General features: G+C 48.4%; 2 protein-coding genes across 4 annotated transcripts; one reads left to right on the top strand and one right to left on the bottom strand.

Moving 5' to 3' along the window:
- Positions 1 to 1,274: 1,274 nt before the first annotated feature.
- slc25a14 (solute carrier family 25 member 14) lies at positions 1,275 to 14,576 on the bottom strand. 3 transcript variants are annotated; one of them, XM_088925383.1, is made up of 9 exons: positions 14,439 to 14,576; positions 13,949 to 14,047; positions 12,222 to 12,360; positions 11,240 to 11,334; positions 8,518 to 8,603; positions 7,143 to 7,238; positions 6,921 to 7,045; positions 5,997 to 6,210; positions 1,275 to 5,727 (listed from the first exon to the last, which is right to left on the bottom strand). In XM_088925383.1, exons 2-9 carry the CDS (start codon positions 14,010 to 14,012, stop codon positions 5,686 to 5,688), a joined length of 861 nt encoding a protein of 286 aa, XP_088781509.1. In that variant the 5' UTR covers positions 14,013 to 14,047; positions 14,439 to 14,576; the 3' UTR covers positions 1,275 to 5,685. The 3 variants fall into 3 exon arrangements, with proteins under 3 accessions (XP_088781509.1, XP_088781510.1, XP_088781508.1); XM_088925384.1 differs by having other exon boundaries at positions 13,949 to 14,044; positions 14,439 to 14,504; XM_088925382.1 differs by lacking the exon at positions 14,439 to 14,576 and having other exon boundaries at positions 13,949 to 14,223.
- A 4,876-nt stretch (positions 14,577 to 19,452) lies between these two features.
- On the top strand, positions 19,453 to 22,854 carry LOC148828726 (glucose-dependent insulinotropic receptor). The gene has a single exon (XM_088925381.1). The coding sequence runs from the start codon at positions 20,863 to 20,865 to the stop codon at positions 21,898 to 21,900; it is 1,038 nt and encodes a 345-aa protein (XP_088781507.1). The 5' UTR covers positions 19,453 to 20,862; the 3' UTR covers positions 21,901 to 22,854.
- The last annotated feature ends 2,804 nt before the right edge of the window (positions 22,855 to 25,658 follow it).

Genomic DNA, 25,658 nt, shown 5'->3' with positions numbered 1-25,658 from the left:
CCTGTCGGTCAGCTCCTGACAAACGACCCCCCTGGCGTTCTGCAGGAGTTATTCCGACGAACACAAAGGCAGCAAGGTTGCCTAGAGACAGAAGTCCAGCCCCCCTGGACCGAAATCACTCTGCAAACAGAGAGCTCTTTCATTGCAAAAGGAGGGACAGAGGAGAATCACAACACCGATCTTGTACTTCTTTGTAAACATTAAACCACTCCAAATTAGGAGGCGGGGGGTGGGGTGGGGTTAAAAAATGTAGCAAGGTTAAAACACATATTAAACCAGCTTCTTAAAGTCCATGAGGGCAACGGTTCCACAGCACGACAGTCGGTGAAAACAATTCACAGAATAGAAGTTCTCGACCGAGCCAGCTGTGAGGTTCTGATCACCTGCAGAACCCCAGAACCGACCCACATGCCAGCCGTAATAAGTGATTACTTAAAGCAGTTTACATGTGCACCCATTTATACAGCCAAGTATTTACCAGAGGAATTTCAGTGAAGGGTTTTGGCTCACAGAGCAGCAGTGTTGCACCCAGCATTTGAACCCACAACCTTCTGGTGACAAGTCCACAATCTTAACCACTGAGCCACACTGCCGCCCCAGGGGTGGCAGACAAGGCGCATACAGGAGCCAGGTAGAGCATCTGCACAGGACAAAAGAACATTAAAGGAACAGGCGCCGACTCCGAGAAAGATCTGAAGGGGGAAAAAAAACTCCAGAATGTGCTTATTCTGCACGATTTGCAATGAAAATGTTCTCTGTAATAATTGCATTGCTCACTCATTAGCGTGCACACGCTTATTTTGATGAGAATCAAAAGAACTACGACTTCTGAAAGTAGGTCGGAGCTGAAAACTGAACTCGAACGGAAGCCGTCATCTGGGGGCAGACAGGCGACTTAGTCCTGTCCTGTCACCGATGGGAGTCTGTGGTCCCATCAGATTCACCTGTGAGGCAAGCGCACAGACATGGCAGAGAATCGATCAAGATTTTAAATCTCTGTAGCTGCAAGCAGAGAGTAAGGCCAATGGCTGAACCTGTGAATTTTTCCTCAGAATATTAAAGTATGAACTATGACGATTAGCTACTGTACACCTGTCCTCTTGGGACCAGTACTGATGGACACAGCATTTTGGAAGATAAGCAGGTGTCAAACTAAGCCTGCTGTTAAGATACAGGTGGCACTGTCTGCCTGATTGCCCAGTGTTACAGAACATTGCTGGAATCAGCAGAAAGGTGAATCTTTCCCAGAAGACAAAGAACAATACAGAAAAAAATACAGCCAATTATTTTTATTAATATTTCCAGAAAGGCAATTTACACATATTCAATTAAGTGCAACCCTGCCTTTTGCGGGAGACCGATTATTGTTTCATTCACAGCACAACTGCTGCTGAAGGTATTGGACTACAGATTTTTTTTTGTTGGAAGATAAAAATCTCCAGTTCTCCACACACTTGACAATCACGGACAACACAAAAGTGCAAATGCATTTTAATTTAACAGATCACCCATGACTGAACATCAAAAGTATTCGACCGGCATAATATCAGTAGTAATAACAGTAATAAAACTTGGATTGTGTAACTTAAAGCATGGTAGGCAATTATAAGTGTTCAAGTACTTAAACTGCAACGCAAAACACTGGACTTGCACTGAGCCAATTTCAAATTTGGCTCCTACAAAAAAGTATTAATTACTTTTGTAGTTCACTGTACCCCTCTGTCGTTGTTGTGAAGCCCCTGCCTTTCCAAATACTTCCTGTGTCTCCACGCTCACATTCCACAACATTCCAGTTGGAAGAACTGAGAATTGCCTGGAACTCCACAGTGGTTCACCCAGAAAACAAGGAGTTTAACTCCAAGTACCAAACGTATACTAAAGAGGAACGAGTGGGATTGCTGTTAGCTGCAGAGGAACAAGTGGAGGTTAAGTGCATTTGCACTTGTTAACTTTACACTGGAAAGTCCAAAAATGTTGCAGCTGTGGAACCCTCTTCAGGTGCAGTATCTAATGGAGGTGGGCAATTTGCTTTCAGACAATCCTACGTTGCTAAAAACTGAAATAAAAAACTAACACTTGGAGAATCATGTCTTATGCTTCAGACGTATAACAGTCCGTAGAGAATAGTGCACGCCAGTGAGCATACAGCTGGAGACAATATTATTATTATTAATTCTGCACCTTTGTGAGACAAATAATAAAACCCTGACATCAACAGGACTTTCTGCAAAATAACACACAGCCCTGATTCACATAAGCTGAAAAAAAAACAGCCCAGATGCGGCTGGGATTCTTGAATTAATCTTGGATTCAATAAAACTTGCCAGATGTCAAAACCTGTTGACTTTGGGCATGAGAACGGGGTTACGTGCGTCAATCCCAACACTCGTACTGATATTGGCTGGGTGGGGTGAACGTGGATCTCACTCCTCCAAACAGAAATGCGTCAACTGTGAGGATATGAGAGTTTCAGCTTGAATAACATAAAATAATAGAACTGAATAACTGACGTCTTCAGTGGCGTGCTCAGACAGCTGGGCAACTGGAAAGACACAAAAATAGGGAAAACATTTGCTCATCTTTCCCAGGGGCCTGACTATGGAGTGGTTCTACAGGCGACTGCTAAACCAGCTAGGCCTCAAGAATCAAAGCATTCCAGCTGCGGACAATTAACCAGTCTCCCCAAACTCAACATCCTCCTTGCTTCATGGACCACCAGCTCTTGAGCATGTCCACTCTTTGGAAACAGGGGAGTCAGGGTGACCCCCAACCCTCATGGGCTGAGGCTCTACAACACCAGGGCTGGTAGGGTCACCCTGGTCTGCAATAAGTCTAATTTACCCCTGGAACACTACGATTTTTTTTTTGCAATACTGTTTTCCTCATAAGCTGTTCTGCTCTTCATTGCACTCTGTGCCTTTCAAGAGACAACAGCCTCTTCCTATCTCAACGTCACTGTCGTGGGAACGAAAAAGGATTTGCCATGCAAAAGCAGGCAGCCGCTGGAATTCTGCAGGAGACTGTGAACGGCCTAAGGGTACAATTTAAGCCATGAGAAATCAGTTTTTTTTTAAAGACGGTTAAGAAAAGCTAGTAAGGCTCCATTCTGTAACAGTGTGACGCTCACCGTTTTTGAACACGATATCTGAACACCATCAGGAAACAACAGCAACAGTTTGGCACTCAAAAACGTTAAAGGACCTAAACGCCTCCTGCATCCTACATCGATGCAGTTCTGAAATTATACTGAAACAGGTGCTATGTAACAATGCAACAGGTTTTGGGAAACACCTGACCTCATCTCTCGTCGACAATTCTCACGTCTCGCATGCACCGCAGTATAAAGGCTGGGCTGGTCCCCAAAATGGCAGGAATGATCTCGTGTATGTGCGCTTTTTCATATAGGCCTTGTTCAGCCTTTGATGAAGGGCCTTCAGCCTGGCCAAACTGTTCAATTCTAAAGCTAGACTGATGCTGATGACAGATGCAACACGTGACCCAGACTTCCTGTTCGCTGGTGTCGGCTGTTGACAGATGTGACACGTGACCCAGACTTCCTCTGGTGTCACTCTGCTGCACCAAAGACATCGTGCCACAACAGACTGTCCACAGGGTGCAAAACGTGGCACCTTTACAAATGCAAACTTGGGATTTGGAAATAAAATAATAGCATTCGACTGTTTTTGGTAAAGAGTCACGGTGCCATCAGCATTTCGTGTTTGCATATGCCTCACTCGAACAAAGTTTGAAACGAGCTCCCTTGCGTCTGATGATAAGAGACTTTAAAGGGCAAATAAGCCGATACATCTTGTAGCCCTGTAGCCTGATCTCATCAGATCACAGCTGCTCAGCAGGCTGGGCTGGGCTGGGCCTGGTCAGAGCTGGGATGAGAGACCTCCAGGGAAAAGGGGAAAACCAGATTACTGCTGTCAGTGGTCTTGGTGACCAGTACGTGGTGCTCTTCCTTGATGCCCCAGTATGGTAAGTGGGGACACTCTGCTATAGGAGGTTCCTCCTTTAGGTACTGCTGAAATATTAAACTGAGGTCCTGACTATTTGGTCATCAACAATCCTTTGGTGCTGTTGGTACTAGCAAAGTTTGCAATGTCGGTGTCCTGCCCGAGTTCCACTTTTACAATATCAGCACCTGTTCACCTGATCTTGTGTGGCACACACTGGCACCGCGATGCACATACTGGCACAATTACATGCTGCGCATGACTGAGGTGGTGCTGCTCTTCAGCGGTGGTTCAAACCGATCACTTCCTGTAAGTCTGGGTTCCTTTCGGGATGAAAGACGCTATGTAAATGCAGGAAATCCATTCATCCATTTTTTAACCACTTCTTCCAGTTCCGGGTTGTGGCGGGGGAGCCGGAGCCTATCCCAGCAAGCGATGGGCGGAAGGCCTCCTCCCGGATGGGATCCCAGTCCATCGCATTTGCAAGAAATCATTAAATTCAATCTGTGATCTATTAATTCCTGCTAGAAACCACGAGATCCAGGCTGGGATCCACTACAGCTAAAGATTCCTTGTGCGCCACAGCACGATGTGCACCACGAATTCTGACAGGGAATTCCCGCGGCGCCTTCAAAATCCCCACACTTTCTGGGGAGAGCTGAAGCACTACCCCAACACCACCACGCTGTAAAATTCCCACGACCCATGCCAGAGCTTTCTCACCTTAACCTAAGCTTTCCTCCGTCACCCTCTCCTCTTTCTCCCAGGCCCAACAAACTTTCCCAAGTTCTTACAACTGTCTGTATCCCCTGGGTGACCAGCACCATCTTCAAACTTCCTTCCTGGTGTTGATAAAGCACAAGGCTCTGGACTTCTTCAGTATTATCAGCATTTAAAAACGCATTTAATCGCATTTAAAACCCGGGAACAGGAGGCGGAATAGTGGGGGTGTGGAACAAGCTGCCCAGCCATGCTGTTGAAGCCGATACCCTGGGATCCGTCACCAAGAGTTAAAAGGCCTCCTCCTGTCTGTAACCTTTCTCCTGTTCCTGCTGTCAGTGTGATGACTCACACATCACATCGGTAACATAACGAGGACAACACACACTTGCTCAGCCTGCCAGCTCCAGCTGTCGTCAGCTCCAGCACGGCGGAGATCCTAACAGCGGCCGAACACCACGGGTAAGCTGGCTCACCCGGTAACAGCCATGTGACCTGTAACTCTGCACATTCATGCGATACAGCTGCACAAAACAAAAAAATTCAAGTTTTGCGATAAAAAAACACACCACTTCCACACAAACTAGACTGGAGGTGGGAGGATCAGAGGCCTCTCGGTTTGAAACTCCGTCCTCGTTCGCCTCTCTCCCTCCTGGACACAGCGCCGCTGGTGAACGGTGCTCTCGGCTGCTAAGCACTCCATCAGTTTTCCTAACTTCCAGCGACTACGGACCCTTCCAGTATTTCAGAATTTTAGCTGCCGTAAGCACGGATGGGGAGGAGAGAGAGGAGGTTCAGTACGTCTTAAAATAATGCTAAAAAATATTTAAAGAGTTAAATAAATATGCACATAGATAAAGGATGGATGCCGAATGGAGGGAGTGTGAAAGCGTCCGCGCACAGGGTGCTGCATTGTGGGTAACCCGGGCGCTGCCGTACGGCTCCTCCGAGGGGATCCGGAGGGCATCCCGGCACTCCTCGGAGCGTGGGGGCCTTGTCCAGGCCGCTACAAGGGCAGTTTCTTCAGCTGCTCGTAGGTGATGAAGAACTGGGGCTCTGGTCAAGGACAGAGGCTGCAGAAGCAGTGGCGCACGCGTGCCATTAAATGGGGCAACGGAAAAAAGAAAGAAAGAAAGGAGGCGGGGAAGCTGAGAAAAGGGGCGTGGGGCAAAGAAAGGGGGCGGGGAAGGAGTGGGGCAGAAGAGGAAAAGGGCGCAAAGGGGGCGGGGTGTGGAGGAAAAGGGGGCGGGGCTGTGGAGAAGGGGCGGAGAAGAAGAGGAAAAAGGAGGGTGGGGAAGCAGAGCTCAGAAAGGATACGATGATGTTCCAGGGCCCCAGCCGCAGCCAGTTGGGCCAGAAGCCCTTGTAGAGAGCGAAGAAGCCCTCGTTCCTCCAGGTCTGCAGCAGCCCGTCCAGCGTGCCCTTGTACAGATGGTTCCCCGCCAGCACGCGCTGGTTCATCATTCGGGTCCGAACGACGTCCACGGGGTTGGAGGCCAGGGCTCCAGCCAGGCCGCACGAGAAACTGGATCTGCAGCAGGGGGCACGGCCAAGGGCGGCAGCATAAACACCTGCTTACGCCAGCAGCACCATGGAAGATACAACCAACCACAGCATGCAAACTTCCTTTTCGCAGAGAACGCTACACAGACAGGTCACGCAGCATCAGCGCGTGTCTGAACTGGATCGCTCGGTGCCAAACCCATGATTTCAACTAGAGTGTTTAAACTTAAATAGTTTACAGTTTAAATAGAAAACAGGTGGCGCTACTTTATGGGAAGGACTGCTGGACTCTGGGACAAACTCTCTAGCCACACTGTTGAAACTTTTAACAAACGGCTTGATGGAATTAATTACTAAAAACAAGCAAGACAGACTGAAAACGAGAGGTGGTCATTTGTCCTCCCTTTTCTTATAGTACACCAGGCTTGGAACAATTCAGTATTTAAACACGTTAAATAATTTGTGAAGACTGTGTATGATGCTCGCACACTCCAATTTCCATATTACACAATTACACAAACTCTGAATTGCAATGCAACAAATACACAGGACCTGTGTACTCCTAAAAACAAAATGACTAGCAAGGTATCACAAAACATCTTTGTCTGTGCGTCAAGGCATGTTAACTGGCACTTTACTGAATGCTACCCTAGCTGTCCACCTCCTCTCCCCTCCCAACGGAAGAGCTACCGTCCTGACCGATCACCGGAAGGGAAGGAACATCAGGCCCAGACTCACACGAAGTGTGTGTAGATGGTGTCTCCCATGAGGCCGGACAGGATCAGGTGCTTCTTGGTGATGTCATAGACAGGAAGCTCCACCCCCACCACAATGGCTGCCCTCTGCGCCGTGGGGATGACCCCCTGCGTGAGGACAGAAGCCGGGGGGTCAGTGTCCTCTCCTCGCCCCGCGCCATACCGAGGCGACGGCCAAGACGAGTCTGCGCTTTCTCTCACTCACCCTCCACAGCCCGCGGGTGCCCTCCTGCTGGTAGATGTCGATGAAGTTCGCCATCATGCTGCCCTGCAGCAGGCTGCCCTGGGCCTGCATCCGGATCTGGGAGCAAACAAGACGCTCTGGTTGGAACGGTGGCACCGCAGCCGGTCGCTCGAATGTCAGGACAACGGCAACGGAGGCCTGCTTCCTCCCCGCCGCAGACCGCCGCGCTGGCGGTGTCAAACTACAGACACGGAAACCACTTTCCCAGCAAGTTCACAACTGTCGTACCGGCAGCAGGCGTGGGGCCTTTCCAAAGCTCAGCACGGCGCACACCGTGTGTTTGTATTGTGGCATCATGCGGGGGCGTGTTCAGTGTGGAGGCGGAGCCCAGGATCAAGGGCAACGCGTTGCCTCAGCATTAAGGACGAGCTGCAGCTGTGAGGGCCCTTTAAGACCCCGAGCAGCTCCCCGGACGAGCAGGGCCAGCTCCGCAAGGGGAGGACAGCCCTGCGGCAGTCCTGGAGGGGACCGTGACGAGAGTGTTAAGGTCATGTTTTCTCCCCTCCCACTGTGAGGACTCACCTGGGCAAGTTGAGTTTCTTTTGTTTTTGGTCCTGCACTCCTTTTCTTCCAGTCTGGACTCTGCTAAATAGGGACAGTCCAGACAGGAGACCGCTATTCCAAGCGGTTCTTTATTCCCCCCCCCCCCCCCCAGGCTGGACCTGCTAATTAGGGACCGCTGTTCAAAGCAGTGCTTTTTTCTTTTTGTTTTTCCCTTTTCGGGGGGTTTTCGCTTGCCTTACACCCATGACTCCGCCCCCTCAGACAGGGCGTTGACTTTTACTGGTGTTCACCACGGCTCCTCCCCCTCCCACACTGTTACAGTGTGAATATACTGGCAGGTCTGGCTCAGGACGAGAGGCACCACCCCAGGTTCCTGTCCTGTCCTACACCTCTGTGGGAAGCAGCAGGAGGGATCAATTCTCAGCGTACCTGTTCGACACCCACTGTCTACCAGATCCAGTCATGGGGTACCGCTACAGGCTTTCAATCCAAACACCAGCATGTAATTTACTTCAAAACTCACTCATGTTATTGTGTTTTCTTCCCTACAGTGCTCCTGTTTCATCCCGTCTTCCAAAGGCATGTTGACTAGTTAGCCGGCATCTCCAAAGTGCGTGCGTGCGTGCGTGTCATCCTCATGATGGTGTAGTGTTACCTTGTGCCCCACCACTGCCAGGTTAGACCCCGTCAAGCGATTACAGATAGTGGATAAATGGATGCAAAAGGCAGCATAAAGTCACATGCTGGAAATGCCACAAGGCAATCCTCCATCCCTCAAGGGGGTGCTGTCTCTCACTATTTCTCTTTTTAAGGCCTTGCGAAACGCCATTACCTTGAGCACATCTGTGGGGTTGGCTATAGAGGACGAAATCACTCCGGCAATCACTCCACAGAACACGTTAATCACCATCGTCTCATCTGCAAACACCAGAGGGGTTGACACAGTCAGATCCCGCACTCCCAAAGACATTCGCACACAGAAAAAGGAAAAGAAATATACAAACATATCAGGCATATACTGCAAACATCCTTCAGTCTAAATTACTCGTTAGAAAAATCTCTAAAACAAAACCATGCAGTATCCTGAGTAGCATCTGCCACTGAACTACAGAATTACTGATGGTGAGGATACAAAGACAGAGAAAATAAGGGGATTATCCCTTTGAAAAAGAGACAAATGTCAAATCCGTACAGCGCTTGGATTGGCTAACATCTATGCAATGCAAAACTGACTAACATTTAACTGTAAAACAGTGCATAACAGGACAGTGTCCATTACAAAACAAGGATTCAAGGGTTTGACCTCTCATGATTATAACAGCAGTGGTTAAGACAGCAAATGATATTATCGCTAGTTGATCCGTAATCTACAGCAGAAGGAGGTGAGACACAGGAGGGAAATGGATCAAGTTTGGAACAATAGTTACAGTTGTCCTTGATCAATGAGTGACCAATAGTTACTGAGGTCCAAGCGGTGATCTTATTGGCAGGAGGACGGGCAATCAGTCCCCAACCACCAGGCAAACCCAGCCTGTATCAAAATAAGCATTCAACACACAGTGGCACATCCCAGCAATGCATGCAGAGTGCAGAAGCAAACATCACATTCTCGTCTTTAAAAAAAAAAAGTTCAAAAGAAATAGAATCATCTTTTTTTTTAATTCATTCATATACAGGGGCTCAAATAATCCTGCTGCTGTCTGCTTAATGTTAACAGCTGCTGGATACAAATACAGGAAACCAGAGCAGGCAGCGCTACCTACTGGCAGCCTGCAAAACCTTCTACTGTTGCACAACCGAGTGCCTCCTCACCTTTTTTATGAATAATAATAATAATAATTGCTTACACTTATATAGCGCTTTTCTGGACACTCCACTCAAAGCGCTTTACAGGTAATGGGGACTCTCCTCCACCACCACCAATGTGCAGCATCCACCTGGATGATGCGACGGCAGCCATAGTGCGCCAGAATGCTCACCACACACCAGCTCTCAGTGGGGAGGAGAGCAGAGTGATGAAGCCAATTCATATATGGGGATTATTAGGAGACCATGATTGGTAAGGGCCAATGGGAAATTTGGCCAGGACGCCGGGGTTACACCCCTACTCTTTTCGAGAAACGCCCTGGGATTTTTAATGACCACAGAGAGTCAGGACCTCGGTTTTACGTACAAATACACACACACAAAACACATAGAACAAAAGCACAAAAATAGAAACAACAAATATCTGATCTGTAAAAGGAGATTTGCAGGATCAAATCTCAGCCGATAATGGACAAGGATTAACTCGCACCAAGCAGTTACCGTCTGTAGTTGGTGGTTTCCACACAAGAGTTGAGGCAGCTGAACTACTTTATGAAGCCCGGCGGCTCATACAGGGATCTGCCCTGCACTTGGGCTGCTTCAGCAAGTAAGAGAAGGAACCGAAAGGAATCTTAAAAGAAACACATTGCAACCTAAGCCTATGCAGATCCTATTTTTAACATCTTTAAAAATATCAGAAATCCCAAAACACAGAAAAAAGGCCCCAAAGCTATTAAGCGATGAAACCTGACCCAAATCCGTCCTGTAACATGTCTGACTGCAAGCGCCTGTCTGGTTCAGCCAGAGCAGGAATTATTTGAACCCCTGTTTACCGGAATGGACGCACATTATTTTTCTTCATGCAAAAAAAATATTTTGTTCCTAATTCCCCTCCGATTCCCCCCTTCTCCCAGCTCCAGCAAAGCTCTGCTATGTGCTGACGCTGAAGTCTCTGGGTTGCTAAGCAACAGCGACTGCAAGCCGAGCGCGAGACGGACACAGACAGCTGTGCAGGACCGGGACTCCTGACTTGGCTACTCTGGGACAACTTTTACGGCCCGGCTCGTGAATCGGGGATCTGGGAATGATACCGCGCTTAATAAGAGATGTGGGAGGGAGGAAAGGTCAGAACTCGGCTGCACAACATTATTACGGAAAAAAAAAGAGAAAATTTCCTTTTGTTATTCCGTGAGGAGACTATAATTAACACCCCCCTGATAATCCACTGTGAGCCATTCAAGATGCATGAATATTTCCATGCAGGCACAGACGTTTCAAACAATTTGCATTTTAAAAAAGATGCATTTTACAGTGACTATTGTGTTTAATAAGTTTTTAGTTTAGCGAACTTAAGAACTGCACAGTGAAAATAATTGCCTGATTCTTTGATTATAGCTTTCAGGAGGATTTCATCACAACAAGTGAACTAGTACACTAAAAATACTCCTCTTTTACTACCCCTATGTATAGCTGCAGTGCTGTACTAGGCGGGTTAAACAGGCGGAGCTCTCTCCTGTCTGTCGAACCCGAGGGAATGGGAGCCCAGCACATTCCTGACTTCGGTCTAAACACCGCGACCCGCCTGCGCGCTCAGGGATTCCACGGAAATTCGTGGCGCGACGCCTTTGGCTGACTGACAGTGCAAAATTTCTAGAAGCAGGAAAACAAATAAAAACATACCCACCCATCCACCCCCCCCCAAAAAAAAGTTTGGTGTGCTTGCAATTTGTTTTTAAATCAAGACAAACCTTCGGGACGGGTCACGAACAATCTCTTCAGGGTCTGGTAAGTGCCGATCTTGATGGTGCCGTACGACGCCTGGCGCAGGAGAGCGGGAGAAATCCTGAAAAGGGTCGACAATGAAACCATGCAGCCTGACTCGTCCCTGCACCAGGCGAGCACACCGAGAAATCCGCCTGTTCGATAACACTGGAAACTCATTCAAACAGAAGGGGAAACAGGCCTGGTGTAAGACACACGGCCCAGTCTGCAGACCTAAAGCACATGCACCACACTGTTTACTGCAGTACGTGACCCAACGCAGATCTGCAGTACAGCAACTCATGTGAATCTTACTCTGCTTCTCAGCTCGGCTGCTTTCCTTGGTCGTCTTGTGACGTGCCAATGGAGACACCTGTGTGTTACCCTTGGTAACAGCAGAGATCTGAAGCAGGGCGCCCTGTTCCATCGCCGCTGGGTTCCTGTGGACTCTTTCAGGCTGCTGAATCTCGACAGCTGGCAGAAGCCGGTGACCTGGAGCGGTCGAGCCAAGCGCCAGCTGACTGGAGTCACGAAGGGAAACCCTACAGACACCCCGGCCCAGCTGTGTGTGTGTGTGTGTGTGTGTGTGTGTGTGTGTGTAGTCGTTTAGTCGAGTCAGACTCTTCATGACCTCATGGACCTTGGCATGCCAGGCCTGTCTGTCAACACCTGCTTCTCTGAGCTCTTGCAAATTCACATTCATTACTTCAGGACAACTATCTATCCATCTTAACCTCTGCCACCCCCCTCCCCTTCTCCCTTCAATCTTTCCCAGCATCAGGGTCTTCTCCAGTGAATCCTGTCTTCACATTACATGGCCAAAGTATCTGAGTTTTAGTTTTCCTATCAATCCTCCCAGTGAACGATCTGTGTTTATTTCCTTGCGTACTGACTGATCTGATCTCCGTGCAGTCCAAGGAGCTCTCAACAGTTTTCTCCAACTTGCCCACGCCGAGCCCGGACACTCACCCGGAGTAGAGTGTGCGCACGCCCTCCTCGCGCCCGATCCGCAGCAGGGCGTGGAACATCCCCCTGTAGCGCACCTCCGTGTAGTGGGACTGGCCCTGCACCTGTAGCCGCGTCTTCGTCAGGTCGATCGGGAAGGTGCCTGAAAAACCCCACCCGCCACCGGCTGATCCATCAAACCATCAGAGCAGAGCAGCAGCAGAAACGGCCGAGGCAGGCGCCCGGATCTGGCAAATCCCGACGTGGATTAAAACGCCATGCAGCGGGAGTCTTATCTCCCTGGCCAGTGGCTCTTGCTTGCCGCTGTTGGAGCAGCTCCGTGGCACACACATGAGATAACCCGGCCACAACAGAGCGCTACACTTCAACCACCTGGAGCAGGAACAGCAAGAGGTCAAGAACAGGTACAAATAAAACGAGAGCTGGCCATTCTCCCCATGTAGCTTGTATGGTAGCGAGCACTTAATTGACCTAAAGCTCTCATCCAGTCGTTTTTTTTGAAAGAAGCCAGGATATCGGCTTCAACGACATGGTTGGCTAATCGGTTCCATACTCCCACCACCCTTTGTGTAAAGAAGAGTCTCAGGTTCTCAGTTTTAAATGCTGTTCCACATGGTTTCCACTGGTGCCCTCTTATCCTGTTTACTGACTGTGTGAATGCTGGGTCTGCAACACTTCCAGCTAGACCTCACACACTCCTCAGACTAGTTAAATCCCAGGTAAATGTACAGTATTACTGCACCAGCATTACCCCCCAGCAGCAGTGCACACCCCCAGCCCCGGAGGGACGAAACGACTCCACGCTCTTGTTCCACCTCGGACCTTAACGACTTCATCAAGACCACCGTTAGATCCGCGGGGGCCAGTTTAACACCGTTCACATCAGCCCAGCTATTGCTAACAATCCGGACCATCGAGCTCGATTGGACACGAATTCTCAATTGGACTAGGGATCTCATCCAGCTGTTTCTCATCCAGCTGTTTACTGCAAGAAACCTGGGTGCTGGCTGGGCAGCCAGTTCCACACTCCCACGAGATTTAACGAGGCCTAGATCACCTGCTGTTTTCACACCCCTCAAAGACTTGGGTTGGGCTCCTAAACTGCGCAGCAGGGGTGTCAAACTCCATTCCTGGAGGGGCTGGCTTCTTCTGGTTTGTTGTCCAACCCAGGCCGTCAATTAAACAATTAGCCTAATTGTTTTTTTTCCCCCAATTAGACGCGTGAAGGGTTCTTCTTAAGGTCTTTTGGAGTTGATTACTGAAAGAATGCTATTCTGTAAAAATACAGTCGCCTATAAAACACCTTCATGCTTGGTTAGAAGACTTAACAATTATGACGTTGAGTAAATAACTGGACCAGCTATGTCACACTTTGGGTGGATCATCATCCTGCTGGTCTATAGCAAGAAGAAGGCAATAACCTGCCTGGTAGAGTTCCCATCTAATCCAGCGGGAATCTCATAGGCTAGTAACCAGAGAGCTCGAATACCACGCAACAGCATTATTAACACTGCCGGCGCGTCTGCATTGAGCTTTCCGCGACAGTATTTGCCTTGTCTGTACTAATCAAGCCCTCTCTGCGCTCGCTGCAGGAAAGGGACTAAGGGGGGAGAGAGGGGGAAAGAGGATCGCAGCAAGATCTCTGGCGCACACGGCCGCGGTTTAGTTAAGGAGATCGTGCGATTCTGCAGTCCCTGACCCTGGCGCGTCATTTCACGTCGAGATCTTACCAAACTCCGCGACGATCGAGGCCAGACCTCCGTAAATGAACGGCTTCCAGTTCAGGTTGGCCATCTCTGTGCTAGCCGCCTCTGTCTGGTGAAGACCTGCTAAAATCAACAAGCCCCCCGAGTACAGATAAATGAAGGTTTTGAGCCGCACAAAAAACAGCATAGCGCTCTCCACTCTGTAAGCACCGGGCAACATCTGCTGCATCACTAAATGCTGAAAATGCTGTACTGTAGCGGCTTCAACATATCATGTAAACGCCATCGTAAACTGTCTCAAACGCTATTGGCCAAGGCGTCTGTCAATCTCATTTTGCCTGCTAGTGGTTGGTCCAGAGGGAGTCGGGGGCCGCCTACTCCCCAAATGCCAGACTGCTGTATTAATAGTGTCTGCAAGAGCTCCCGGTGTGTCCAGGTTTGCCGAGATTCGTCAGTCCCAGCAAGTTCGTTTTCCAGAGTCTGAGATTAGAAACTTTATTGCAACATACGTTACCTTGCAAGGCGAAGGACAGAACAGTTCGCACTGTAAAAGCGACGCCCGCACGCACGCCCGCTGGTGCCGGAAGGTACTTTTAAGACGTGAGAAGGTGAGTAGACCAGGCAAAACGGGCGTTTTACGTTGTAATAAATCCCTACCTGCGTTGTCCGGGGGATTCTCGTTCACTTAAGTCAGGCTATTTTATTATACTCCCCATAGTAACAAGAACAATCACAGTTCACTTAAAAGGGGGGGTTACATCGGCTATCCATGTACCTAAAAGCGCGCAGAAACAGGAACTGCACCGCCGGAAGCTCCCGGCAGGAATGGGGATGACGTCACACTCTCTTGCCATGGAAGTCAAGAAATTAGCGTACAGATAAGAACTGTTAGATATGGCTTTATTTATTCACGTATGTATGTAGCAACTGTACAGTTCTTCACCATGCCCTTTTCCCGATATCAAACACATCTAAATCTTCAATAACAAAGAGACTTCTCTGTGTTTATCTATCTTCTCCTCAATTTCCCTTCAGGATCAATAAAGTCTTATCTCTCTATCTATATTAGGGAGAATTCTTCTAAGACAGAAGACCTGTCCAGTTACCTGTTGCCTGCGTTTTCTGCATTTGTCCCCACAGTGTATTTGTAAAGAAATGACAAAGTTCTTCTTTTGTGTTGTTTTGAAGACATAATATTGGACGTTTTAAAAATGGCAGTCTTGTCCTATGACCTACGAGAAGGTGGACTTGTGGTGTTAAGATTGCAATAAAGTGAAAGAAATGTTTCAAATGCACTGGCTCAGAAGGTGGATGGTTGTTTTGGATTCTGTCTCGGCGCTACCCAACTCCACTCCTGGGGGAGTGCTGCTAATTGGTGACTTAATTGATTTGTTTTCTGTTCTGGCTCTCATTTAATGTGTTTCTTTGGTCAGTCCTGCGTCAAAAAAAATATTTCAAGAATGCCGTTTGGGACAACATCAGGACACAGAGTTGTGCTCAACGTCTCCTCAACCTTCTTCCATTATTTCTCTCTACAGGTGCCACCTTTCCTATTTAACAACATTCCAAAGTCCTATATGTATTGGATGAGGATGAGTACGTTTCATTTGTGTTCTGTGGCTGGAAGGTTGCCGGTTCAAATCCCGCAGCTGGCAGAGCCCTGAGCAAGGTCCTTAACTGCAGCTGCTCCAGGGGTGCTGTCCAAAGTCTGACCCTGTGCTCTGACCCCAAGTTTCTCTCCCTGTCTGTGTCTCATGGAGAGCAAGCTGAGGTTTACAAAAAAAGAAATTTGTGATGCAAGAAATTGTATAGGGCTAATAAAGTGATCTTATCTTATATCGCCCTGGAGAGGGGCATCTGCTTAGCATGAATTTGGCATGAATTAATCCTAATTAATTAAAACCACCACAGCAACAGTCCTAGTGTCAGATACAGTTCATTGTCAAGTTGGCACTGAGCAAAGAACTTGAGAGGGAAGTCGAGTTGTCATTATTGCATAAAGAACAAACACATCAAGTTAGGTCAGTTTCTTTTTTCCAAAAAGGCGTGTTTGATGACCTTTGATTCTGATTCAGAATTGTATGCAAATATTCACCTCCGTCATCACGTTTTTGTGCGATTCAAGTTACAACATGACTGAATGTGATTCAAGGAGATGAAAGGCTTTGAGAACAGTGTAAAACCTGACAGATTCTTTCACAGTCATTTACACTGTCAGTAATCTTACCCTAAAGAGCGGATCTGCATGTTTCCACTGAAGAAGCCTCGAACAGCATTTAATTTAAATAATAACATTGCATCTTGTCTAGGATCATGTCATATCTGGCTGTGAGGAGGAGACACGCGTCCCTCCCACCCGCAAATTCGCTTAATGTGGTCATCTCACTCTGAGACCCTCGACGGCCTGCTAACTGCTGCTTTTTGTTCCACCCAAAGTGGGTCAGAAAATCTCATTTTACCAACTTTCTTATCTTCTGATCTTACCCAGGCTGCGAAGTGAATTGTACTGTTAACGGACTGACTGTCTCATGTAATCAATTGCAAAATACAATGAAAAATCCCATATATGTCTCATGTAGAAAGGGGTTAGTTTAATCGTTTAATTGACTTCTCAGGGTAGAAACCTAGTCTTCCAAGAGCTGGGTTTAAAAGCCTCGTTTAATTCCAGTGCAACACAACTCGTCCGATTATTCACCAAATAGCCACACGGGGTCACAGTGGAGTCGTCGCTGAGCGAAGCAAGGAAGTGAAAATGAACAGTACAATACGGTACCATGAATAATAATAAAACTTCAGAAATGAGGTCACCCAAAAAGCAAGTTTCTTTATATAGGAATCATATGCGCTGCATTACAAGCAAGTTTTAGGATCACATGAATTTATCCTTTAAGCAGTTAGATGAGTGATGCTTCACCATTGCAGATCACGTGAATTTCAAAAAAAGAAAGTCGTCAAGATAAAAGCCAGGCTAACAGAACAGATGATGAAATATGAAGAGTCCTCATCCGGTAATGCGAGAGATCTTCCTGAGCAGGTGAAAACCGCTGTATCCAGGACACGCCTTCTCCAGGGGTGTGGGCGGGGCACACATCTGGATGACGTCACGGGGGGCGGCACAAGGTTCACAGGGCTGTGCGCAGGAGTCTCAGAGCTCTCTCATACAGCTGCTGAGCAACAGACACCAGATTCCTACAAAAGAAAAAAGGTGTGTGTGTGTGTGGGGGGGGGGGGTTATAATTTAAACCAGATTAAAATTTTCCAGAGGCCCTTTTCAGAAATATAACTTTGTACGGAAAACCCATTTAGGGTTTGCTATAGGAAAGCTGAAATAGCAGAAGGAGGAAATGGCCCAGGGTTGAGTGACCCTCACCAGGAATCTCTGACGTTTTTGATTATGGATGGGTTAATCATTTTCAAAAGCTATTTCGAAAACCTGCTCACTTGGGTACTGGGAAGCTGATTGATATAACCTCCTGGAGATTACTACATCACACTTCCGTGTAGCTCAGCCAGCCTCCCAGTACCCAGGTGAGCAGGTTTTCTAAATAGCTTTTGAAAACGACCACTGCTAATCTAGTTTCCCTCCTTCACTGCTTCATTTTGTGTGCTTTAATGATTAACCCACCCATAATCAAACATTTCAGAGATTCCTGGTGAGGGTCAATCAACCCAGAACCTATCCAGGAAGCAAAGGGCACAGGACAGGACCCACCCTGGAGAGTCAGCCTGTCCCCCACAGGACAGGACCCACCCTGGAGAGTCAGCCCATCCCCCACAGGACAGGACCCACCCTGGAGAGTCAGCCTGTCCCCCACAGGACAGGACAGGACCCACCCTGATAGTCAGCCCGTCCCCCACAGGACAGGACAGGACCCACCCCAGAGGGAGAGTCAGCCCATCCCCCACAGGACAGGACAGGACCCACCCCAGAGGGAGAGTCAGCCCGTCCCCCACAGGACAGGACAGGACCCACCCCAGAGGGAGAGTCAGCCCATCCCCCACAGGACAGGACAGGACCCACCCCAGAGGGAGAGTCAGCCCGTCCCCCACAGGACAGGACAGGACCCACCCTGGAGAGTCAGCCCGTCCCCCACAGGACAGGACCCACCCTGGAGAGTCAGCCCGTCCCCCACAGGACAGGACAGGACCCACCCTGATAGTCAGCCCGTCCCCCACAGGACAGGACAGGACAGGACCCACCCCAGAGGGAGAGTCAGCCCGTCCCCCACAGGACAGGACAGGACCCACCCCAGAGGGAGAGTCAGCCCAAGACTGTAGCGCTGTGCACTCTGTACCTATACAAGGAAAGGTTAATTCCACACTGATATACAGAAAGAAGAAACACGACTGTTTTGGCTCTTCTCACCTGAAGTTCACACCTGAAGAAGACTCAACAGCTGCAACACTGCGTTTCCCCTTCCTGCTTTTCGGCCTGGAATTAACTTTTACTTGTTCCTTTGCTGACCCTGCTCCCCATTCGGCCTTTTCCCTGTATGTTTATACGTCTACTTCTATTTCCTAACTGATGATGATGAACGGGGTTGCAAGGCATTTACACAAGATGAGAAAGTCCCCAAGTCCCGAGCACGCAGTATCTCACACACACACACTCACCGAGCCCCCAGAGAGGCACAGTTGCGGCGGTCAGGGTGCAGGCAGAACAGCGAGGCCAGGCAGTACACGCAGCAGAGCAGGGCCGAGAGCAGTCTCCTCCTGAGGGACATCTTCCGCCCACGGATCACGGGCTTCCGGACCGGCCTGATCCCCTCCCCCACCCCCTCGCGGGATGCCCAGGAAGAGCCGCGCGCTTGCTTGGGGGGGTCCCAGGTGTGTGTGGCGGTGCTCCGGGCGGCAGGTGGGGCGCGGCGTGGCGTGGCTGCAGTGCGAGTGGCCGAGGGCAGGGGCCGCAGTTAGTGCTGACACAGGAGGGGGGGGGCAGAAGAATAGCGCTGAAAACTCTGGCAGCTGCTGAATAACATTCCGACCGTGCCTATCAGGAGACCAGCCTGCGATCCCGGTTTTGTTTTTTCACTGTCCGTGCGGAGCGGCCTGTTTTTATCTCAGACCGCTGGGACATGGGTTTTTTGGGGGGGCTCAGCACATTGGAGCTGAATGGAATTTTACCATGAGCACAGAGTTGCTGGCTGAAAGTGCCTGCTTTTAAGGGACAGGATAGAAGCTGACTTTTTGTTTTTAGGGCAGCAGAAACAGGCTTCAAACACCGCTGCTCTTAATTCGAAATTCTTCAGCTGCATTTCTGAATGCAGACATTTTTAAAATGCACAAGAGAACTCTTACAGTATCAATAAATAAACTACGGAGGTCATGGATGTTTGCATGATTTCTCGTTTTGTGAGAGCAAATCATTTCGTTTTTCGAATAAGGTACAATTCAGATTTCTCAAAGAATGGTGAACAGAAGCCACATTTTCTTGGTGTTCCCAGCCAATCAAACAGCACAGAAAAACACAGGGGCTGATCTAAACTTACCTGTTTGATAGTAGCTAATGGATCCCAAGATCTTATTCAGGGGTTTCTTGAAAGGGAAACTTATTCCAGACTTCCAAGAGCAAGTCTGACTCCAGAGCCAGACAGTGTAGAATCCCAGGCAGTGGGCATTTTATGCTGAGGCATAATTCCATACTATCTGTGTTGCAGTAGGGAGCAATGTTACCTTCTCCATCAAACAAGCCCTGTTTCCTGTGTTATGAACATGAGGAGAAGTTATCCCAAGTACTACCACTCTTTCTGACTGTGGACGTGTGTATTACTGAACACTATTATATGACCGAAGCACAACAAGTGAGATGCTTCTTTCAGAAATGGTTCCCTTTACCCACATCAATATCTAGGAGTGTGCCTCAGTGTTGTTTGCGAAAGTACTAGCAATCGTCGTTGGATTTCCTCTCACTGATGCAAAGACAGCTCTGTCGGTGTGAACGCAGCAGATAGAACTTTGAAATGTGTTGCTTGGACTCTTCATACCAGGGAGAACATCTGCCTGCCCGGAAAACAAAACAGACATCGAACTGGATGAAAAGAAATGTAAAAAAGAGGAATAAAGTAATGAGGAAAAATGACAACTGAGTTCAAAGAACAGTTGATGGATACTTTTTTTCTAAGTATAGATATACAATTTTCTTTAAAATTGTTTGTTTGTGTTTTTAAGGCATACACCACACGGAATCCTCTAGGAAGATGACTTTTCCTTCCGGAGTGTCCTTTATCCCAGGCTGCACTGATGGGAATGGGAATTCAGCCAGATTCCAGACTGAAAAGGGGTGAAAGACTGAAAGACCACAGCTGGCTCTGCATACGGACAGGGCTGTGGAAACAGGAAGATCAGAGCATTGGCTGGAGGGAAATGCTCTTCCGTTTTTTTCCAGGACTGGTGCCTGGGTGCTCACACTGTCTTTTGCGGTCATTTCGCTTGTTTTCGCCTTTTGACGCGCGATCCTTACGCATTTCAACATCGGCTCCAGTTGCAGACGTTGCTTTTCTGCCCCGGACACTGCTCCAAATCAAAACCTCTTTATCCTGGGGGGGGGGCACCTTATGCAAAAGCTTACGAAACCGCGCCCGTTTATTTATTTTACAGTTTTTTTCATGCTCTTGGCGACTCCTGTTCTTGGGGGAGTGTGGAGCAGCGCACTCCAAGGAAGGAGGTAAAGGGTAGAGAGAGGGAGGGCGAGTGAGAGAGGGCTGGAGGACAGATAAGAGAGCTCTGTGTGGGCTGTGCATGTGTAGAGCTGCTCGATGCCTCTGTGGATGGAGCACTAAGGCTGCAACTAGCTTGCGTCTGTAGACTGGCACCCCAGATGCACACAGGGTGGACAGCAAACCATGTCTGTCACCCAGGACACACAGAGCACGGGACAGGCCTCCTCCTGCTAACCCTCCTGCCAGAGCAAGGGCAGTGCCAGGGGTAGATCTCCAAGCATGGACGCTGAGCTCTTAGGCTGGATCCTGAGCATCAGCTCGGTGCTCATCATCGCTACCAACGTGCTGGTGGGCGCCGCCGTCCTGCTGCTCATCCGCAAGAAGGGCAGCCAGAGCTGGGTCTTCGTGCTCAACCTGGCGCTGGCCGACACGCTGGTGGGGCTCGCCATCCCGGGCATCGCCACCGAAGTGATCAGCGCCCACTCCTCCTCCACCCACAAGACCAGCTGCCTCCTGCGCATGGCCTGCGTCACCTCCCCCTCCGCGGCCTCCATCCTCACCATGTTCCTCATCTCGCTGGACCGCTACCTGGCCATCAAGCTGCCCCTGCGCTACTCCCAGCTCACGGGCCCGCGCACGGCCGTGGGCGCCCTGGTGGCGCTGTGGCTCGTCTCCTTCCTGGTGGGCTTCCTGCCCGGGATGGTGCGCGAGCTGCAGCAGAGCGACTACAAAGGCTTCTGCACCTTCTTCTCGGTGATCCGGCCCCAGGGCATGATCGTGGTTTTCTGCGCGGGCTTCTTCCCGGTGCTCTCTGTCTTCATCTACTTCTACTGCGACATCCTCAAGGTCGCCTGCGCCCACCAGCGCCAGATCCGCCGGGCCAGGCTGGCCGGCTCCCGCCTGCCGCAGCCCGGCCACTTCACGGGCCACATGAAGGCCCTGCAGACCGTGGCCCTCCTGGTCGGCTGCTTCACCCTCTCCTGGTCCCCCTTCTTCGTGGCCAGCACGGTGCAGGCTCTCTGCCAGGACTGCCGGCTCTACCACGTCATCGAGAACTACCTTTGGCTGCTGGGGCTCTCCAACTCCCTCATCAACCCCCTGGTTTACGCCTGCTGGCAGAGGGAGGTGAGGCAGCAGCTCGGCGTGCTCTTTGCGACGGTCAAGGGCAGGATCTCGCCCGCCGCTGCCGCCATCGCCACCGGGAGGCGCCAGGCACCGTCGGCCACTGGGACCACAGAGCTCAGTCACACTCCTGTTCCCACAGTGCACTGCGACGCGCCCGGGGAAGGACACGCCAGTGCACAGGGCTCTGTTTAACCCCTCCTGAGCAAGGGCACCAGGGGTACACCCGCCGATGGCAAGGGGGTGTCTGAGCTGGACATATTCCTGGAAAAAAAACAGGCGTTTCCTTTAGTTTCTACTCCCGTCCTGCCGTCTGACCTGGAGCTTCACAAGTAAACAGCGGGATTTGGGGATAACAGCTGGCACGCTGTGCTTTCCGACTGCTCCTGCGGCCCAGCCGCACCGTCACAGGCTGAAAAGACCAGATGGCTGTGTTTGCTTTTTCACCGGGGTTCATCAGTCACGTTAAACACTTCGCTAATTGACTTCATCTTTTGCTTCTGCACTTTGTTCTGTTCTTCTATTAATAGCTATCAAAATATACAAAGAGAGGTTTGCGAAATGGCCAAAAACTTCTAAGCAAGCCCGCCAAAGGCATGTCTTTCAGGTGCCCTCAGACTACAGCACGAGAGGTAGTGTTTAGAAATTAGATGTGGAATGCCCAGGTAGGTACTGTTTGGCAGCACAATGCAGTAAGAGGTCTGGAAAATTTTATGTCACTGCATTTGTGTGTGTTGGTGTATCAGTGATCCATTACCTTATAGAAAGCCAGAGAAATACCTGCTCATCAAACAGCATACACAACAATATGCATCAGCAGAGCACATCTGTGGGCTGGTAATTGCAGCAGGACTAAAAGCATATTCTGCAGGTGTTTGTGCTTCTCTAGAATACCTTCCTGCTTCCTCGGGTTTTACCCCTTTCTTGCCTTGTTACGCTGCCTATTTAACCCTCCTCGGACTACTTCGGTTTAAGACCGTCAATGGCACGGACTGGAGTGTCAAATGCTCCATCTCTCCCTTTCAAATTGATGTAAATAGTAAAAACAAAACTGTCCTGTGGAGTCTCCCATGTGTAATCTTGCCACCTGGTTTATGAATGGGCGCAAACAACTTTCTTGTCAAAAGAAAAATAAACTTCTTTGCACTGTGTCCCTGCACCGAAACTGAATGGGGATATTACTGTGAGTCTTTTAGGCAGGAAGAACAGGAACAATAGGAGGGATAATAGAGCGACAAGCAGGACAGTTTAGGCTCTGTCAAGCCGTGAAATAATGTCAAAGCCGTGAACCTGGGAAAGGATCATTTATCATAACTCTGAGAAGACCCAACCAGCATCAAGACACCAGCGTTACTGTTCTCCTGCTCAATTTTAGAAAGGCTGACTCAGCTCTTAGGGAGGGGTGCACTGTGAATCCCTAGCCTCTCTCAGGTCCTGGGTCCCCACACTCAGCAAGTTCGGGTGCGAGTCTTGGTTATCCCACTCTCCCCCTGGAAATCTGTGTCCGCAGCCCAGAGGCGCACGTGGCGTTGCCAGGGGGACGTGTGGTTTTTCTCGTAGTAATAACAATAATAAACTTTATTTTATATAGCGCCTTTAAAGGTGGCTTCTCAAAGCGCTTTACAGAATGACAACAACAATAAATGAAAAGAATACACAAGATAAAACACAATTACAATATACAGAGGAGACCGTGGATGGTGGTACTAAGAAAAGCAGAGGGGCGAAGAATGGAACCAGTTCAGTAAAGGCTTTTCTGAAGAAGAGGGTTTTGAGTCTGGATTTGAAGGAGTTTAGAGAAGGTGACTCTCTGATATCCTTGGGGAGAGAGTTCCAGAGCTTGGGGGCATAGCAGGAGAAGGCCCTGTCACCCATACAATGTAGACGGGCTTGGGGGACAGTAAGGAGGGCAGAATTAGAAGAGAGAAGGTTGCGAGGTGGGGAGTAGGGCGATAATAGTTCAGACTGTTGTTCAAAGTGGATTTAGATACCCTATTTAGATACTAGATATAGTCCACCTAGAAACCTATTTCATTTACGTGTTGGCAGTCATTTTTTGCATTATAGCAAACTCATTAAATACACCAAGATACTATTTAAAAACACACAAACAGCGGTCTCCCTTTTATCTGTTCCGTGATCGGCGGAGGCGCAAACACGCACACGCGACAGCCGCCTTCATTAGGAGAAATGCTGGGAAGTTTTATGGAGCGCGAGCGAATTACAGATACCGATCAGATACTGAAGTAGACATAATATGTGAAAGGGTGATTTTTTAAATCAGCCGTAGAGTCAGTGCGTCACGACTCCTAACGAGCAAGTCTCCAAACGGAAGTTCAATCTATATTTTTCCCCATGTGCGCACTGGGTTATTGTCCAGGTAAAACCGGAAATGAAACAATTACACAAATTCAGTTTCAGTGTAGCCAAAGTTTTTGAAACCGGTCAGATATGCCTAGTTATTACTTTATTTATGTTACTGCTAATTTATGTGACGTGAGAAATGATCAGACATGACAGATCCTGCCCATTGACGAAACACATATCCTCCCTCAACAGGACACGTGCGTGGATTTAACTGGTGTTTTAATTATTTATAAACATTTATAAACTCACGTTTAAGCGAAACTGTTAATTTCATCCCCCAAAGTGACGGGAAACACAATAAGAACAGTAGAAAACAGGAAACCCAGGGAATACTTTTCTTTTGTATTATACTGCTACGTGTTTAGTTAAATTGGCTAAATTTGGACAAATGGTGTCTTTGATCCTGTGCATCAGTTGCTACGCTCTAGGTTTTCAGCTTTTATTTGACAGATACGTATCTACGCACTTTTAAAATTAAATGTATAAAGAATTTACAAATACAACTAGAGGAGCAGAAACAAATAAAAGAGAAAAAACACATAAACAGAAAAAACAACATTTTGCCACAGGTAATGAAGAAAATTATTTACGTGACCAAATAATATTTTTTACATATATCAAATGTTTTCCTTGCTTTAGCATTTTTCAAATTTTTATTTTTTAATAATTTTAGTATCTACGCATTATACAGATTCCGCAAACGGCTCTTCTATAATAATAATAATAATAAACTTTATTTTATATAGCGCCTTTAAAGGTGGCTTCTCAAAGCGCTTTACAGGATGACAATAACAATAAATAAGAAGACTACAACAATAAATAAGAAGATTTCACAAGATAGGACACAATTATAATTACAACAATACAACAATAACAATAGAGGAGACCGTGGAAGGTGGTATTAAGAAGAGCAGAGGGGTGAAGAATGGAACCAGTTAAGTAAAGGCTTTTCTGAGGAAGAGGGTTTTGAGTCTGGATTTGAAGGAGTTTAGAGAAGGTGACTCTCTAATATCCTTGGGCAAAGAGTTCCAGAGCTTGGGGGCATAGCAGGAGAAGGCCCTGTCGCCCATACAATGTAGACGGGCTTGGGGGACAGTAAGGAGGGCAGAATTTGAAGAGCGGAGGTTGCGAGGTGGGGAGTAGGGCGATAAAAGTTCAGACAGGTATTGAGGTGCCAAGCCATGTAAAGCCTTATAGGTGAGCATGAGGATTTTAAAGTCTACGCGGAATTTGACCGGAAGCCAGTGCAAGGACTCCAGGATAGGAGTAATGTGAACACTTGCACTAGACCTGGTCAGGATTCTGGCTGCTGAATAATGACCAGTGTCTCATTGATTGTAGAAAGTAACTCAAAGCCAAACACTGTTTCAAGACTTTCCCAATAGGAACTATGCAGAGGATATGAATGAGCTGAAGACCCAGCGTGTAGATCTCAATCGTATTTTAAGAAAGAGCGTTAAATATCTCGGGAGTTTTCAAAAGGACACGCGAAAATATACCACTTTGCTATTTCAACAGACGTTGGAGTGAAAAATGTTTTTATATTCGGTATGGACCATCTTCCTTGTTCCTGTTATATGAATAAA

The sequence above is a fragment of the Atractosteus spatula genome, chromosome 9, assembly GCF_055471065.1.
Source record: "Atractosteus spatula isolate fAtrSpa1 chromosome 9, fAtrSpa1.hap1, whole genome shotgun sequence".
Classification (NCBI taxonomy): domain Eukaryota; kingdom Metazoa; phylum Chordata; class Actinopteri; order Semionotiformes; family Lepisosteidae; genus Atractosteus; species Atractosteus spatula.
The sequence above is the reverse complement of the archived record's forward strand: the minus strand, read 5'-3'. Positions and strand labels throughout refer to the sequence as shown.

What these genes read in the sequence shown, in the direction of transcription:
- slc25a14 (XM_088925382.1), bottom strand. Translation starts at nt 14,153, where the DNA reads ATGCAGCAGATGTTGCCCGGTGCTTACAGAGTGGAGAGCGCTATGCTG. An exon ending in ACCCCACAGATGTGCTCAAG is followed by an intron (nt 7,239 to 8,517) that starts GTAATGGCGTTT and finishes GTTTGCTCCCAG; the next exon opens with ATCCGGATGCAGGCCCAGGG. An exon ending in TGGGGCCCTGGAACATCATC is followed by an intron (nt 5,728 to 5,996) that starts GTATCCTTTCTG and finishes CCAGAGCCCCAG; the next exon opens with TTCTTCATCACCTACGAGCA.
- LOC148828726 (XM_088925381.1), top strand. Translation starts at nt 20,863, where the DNA reads ATGGACGCTGAGCTCTTAGGCTGGATCCTGAGCATCAGCTCGGTGCTC.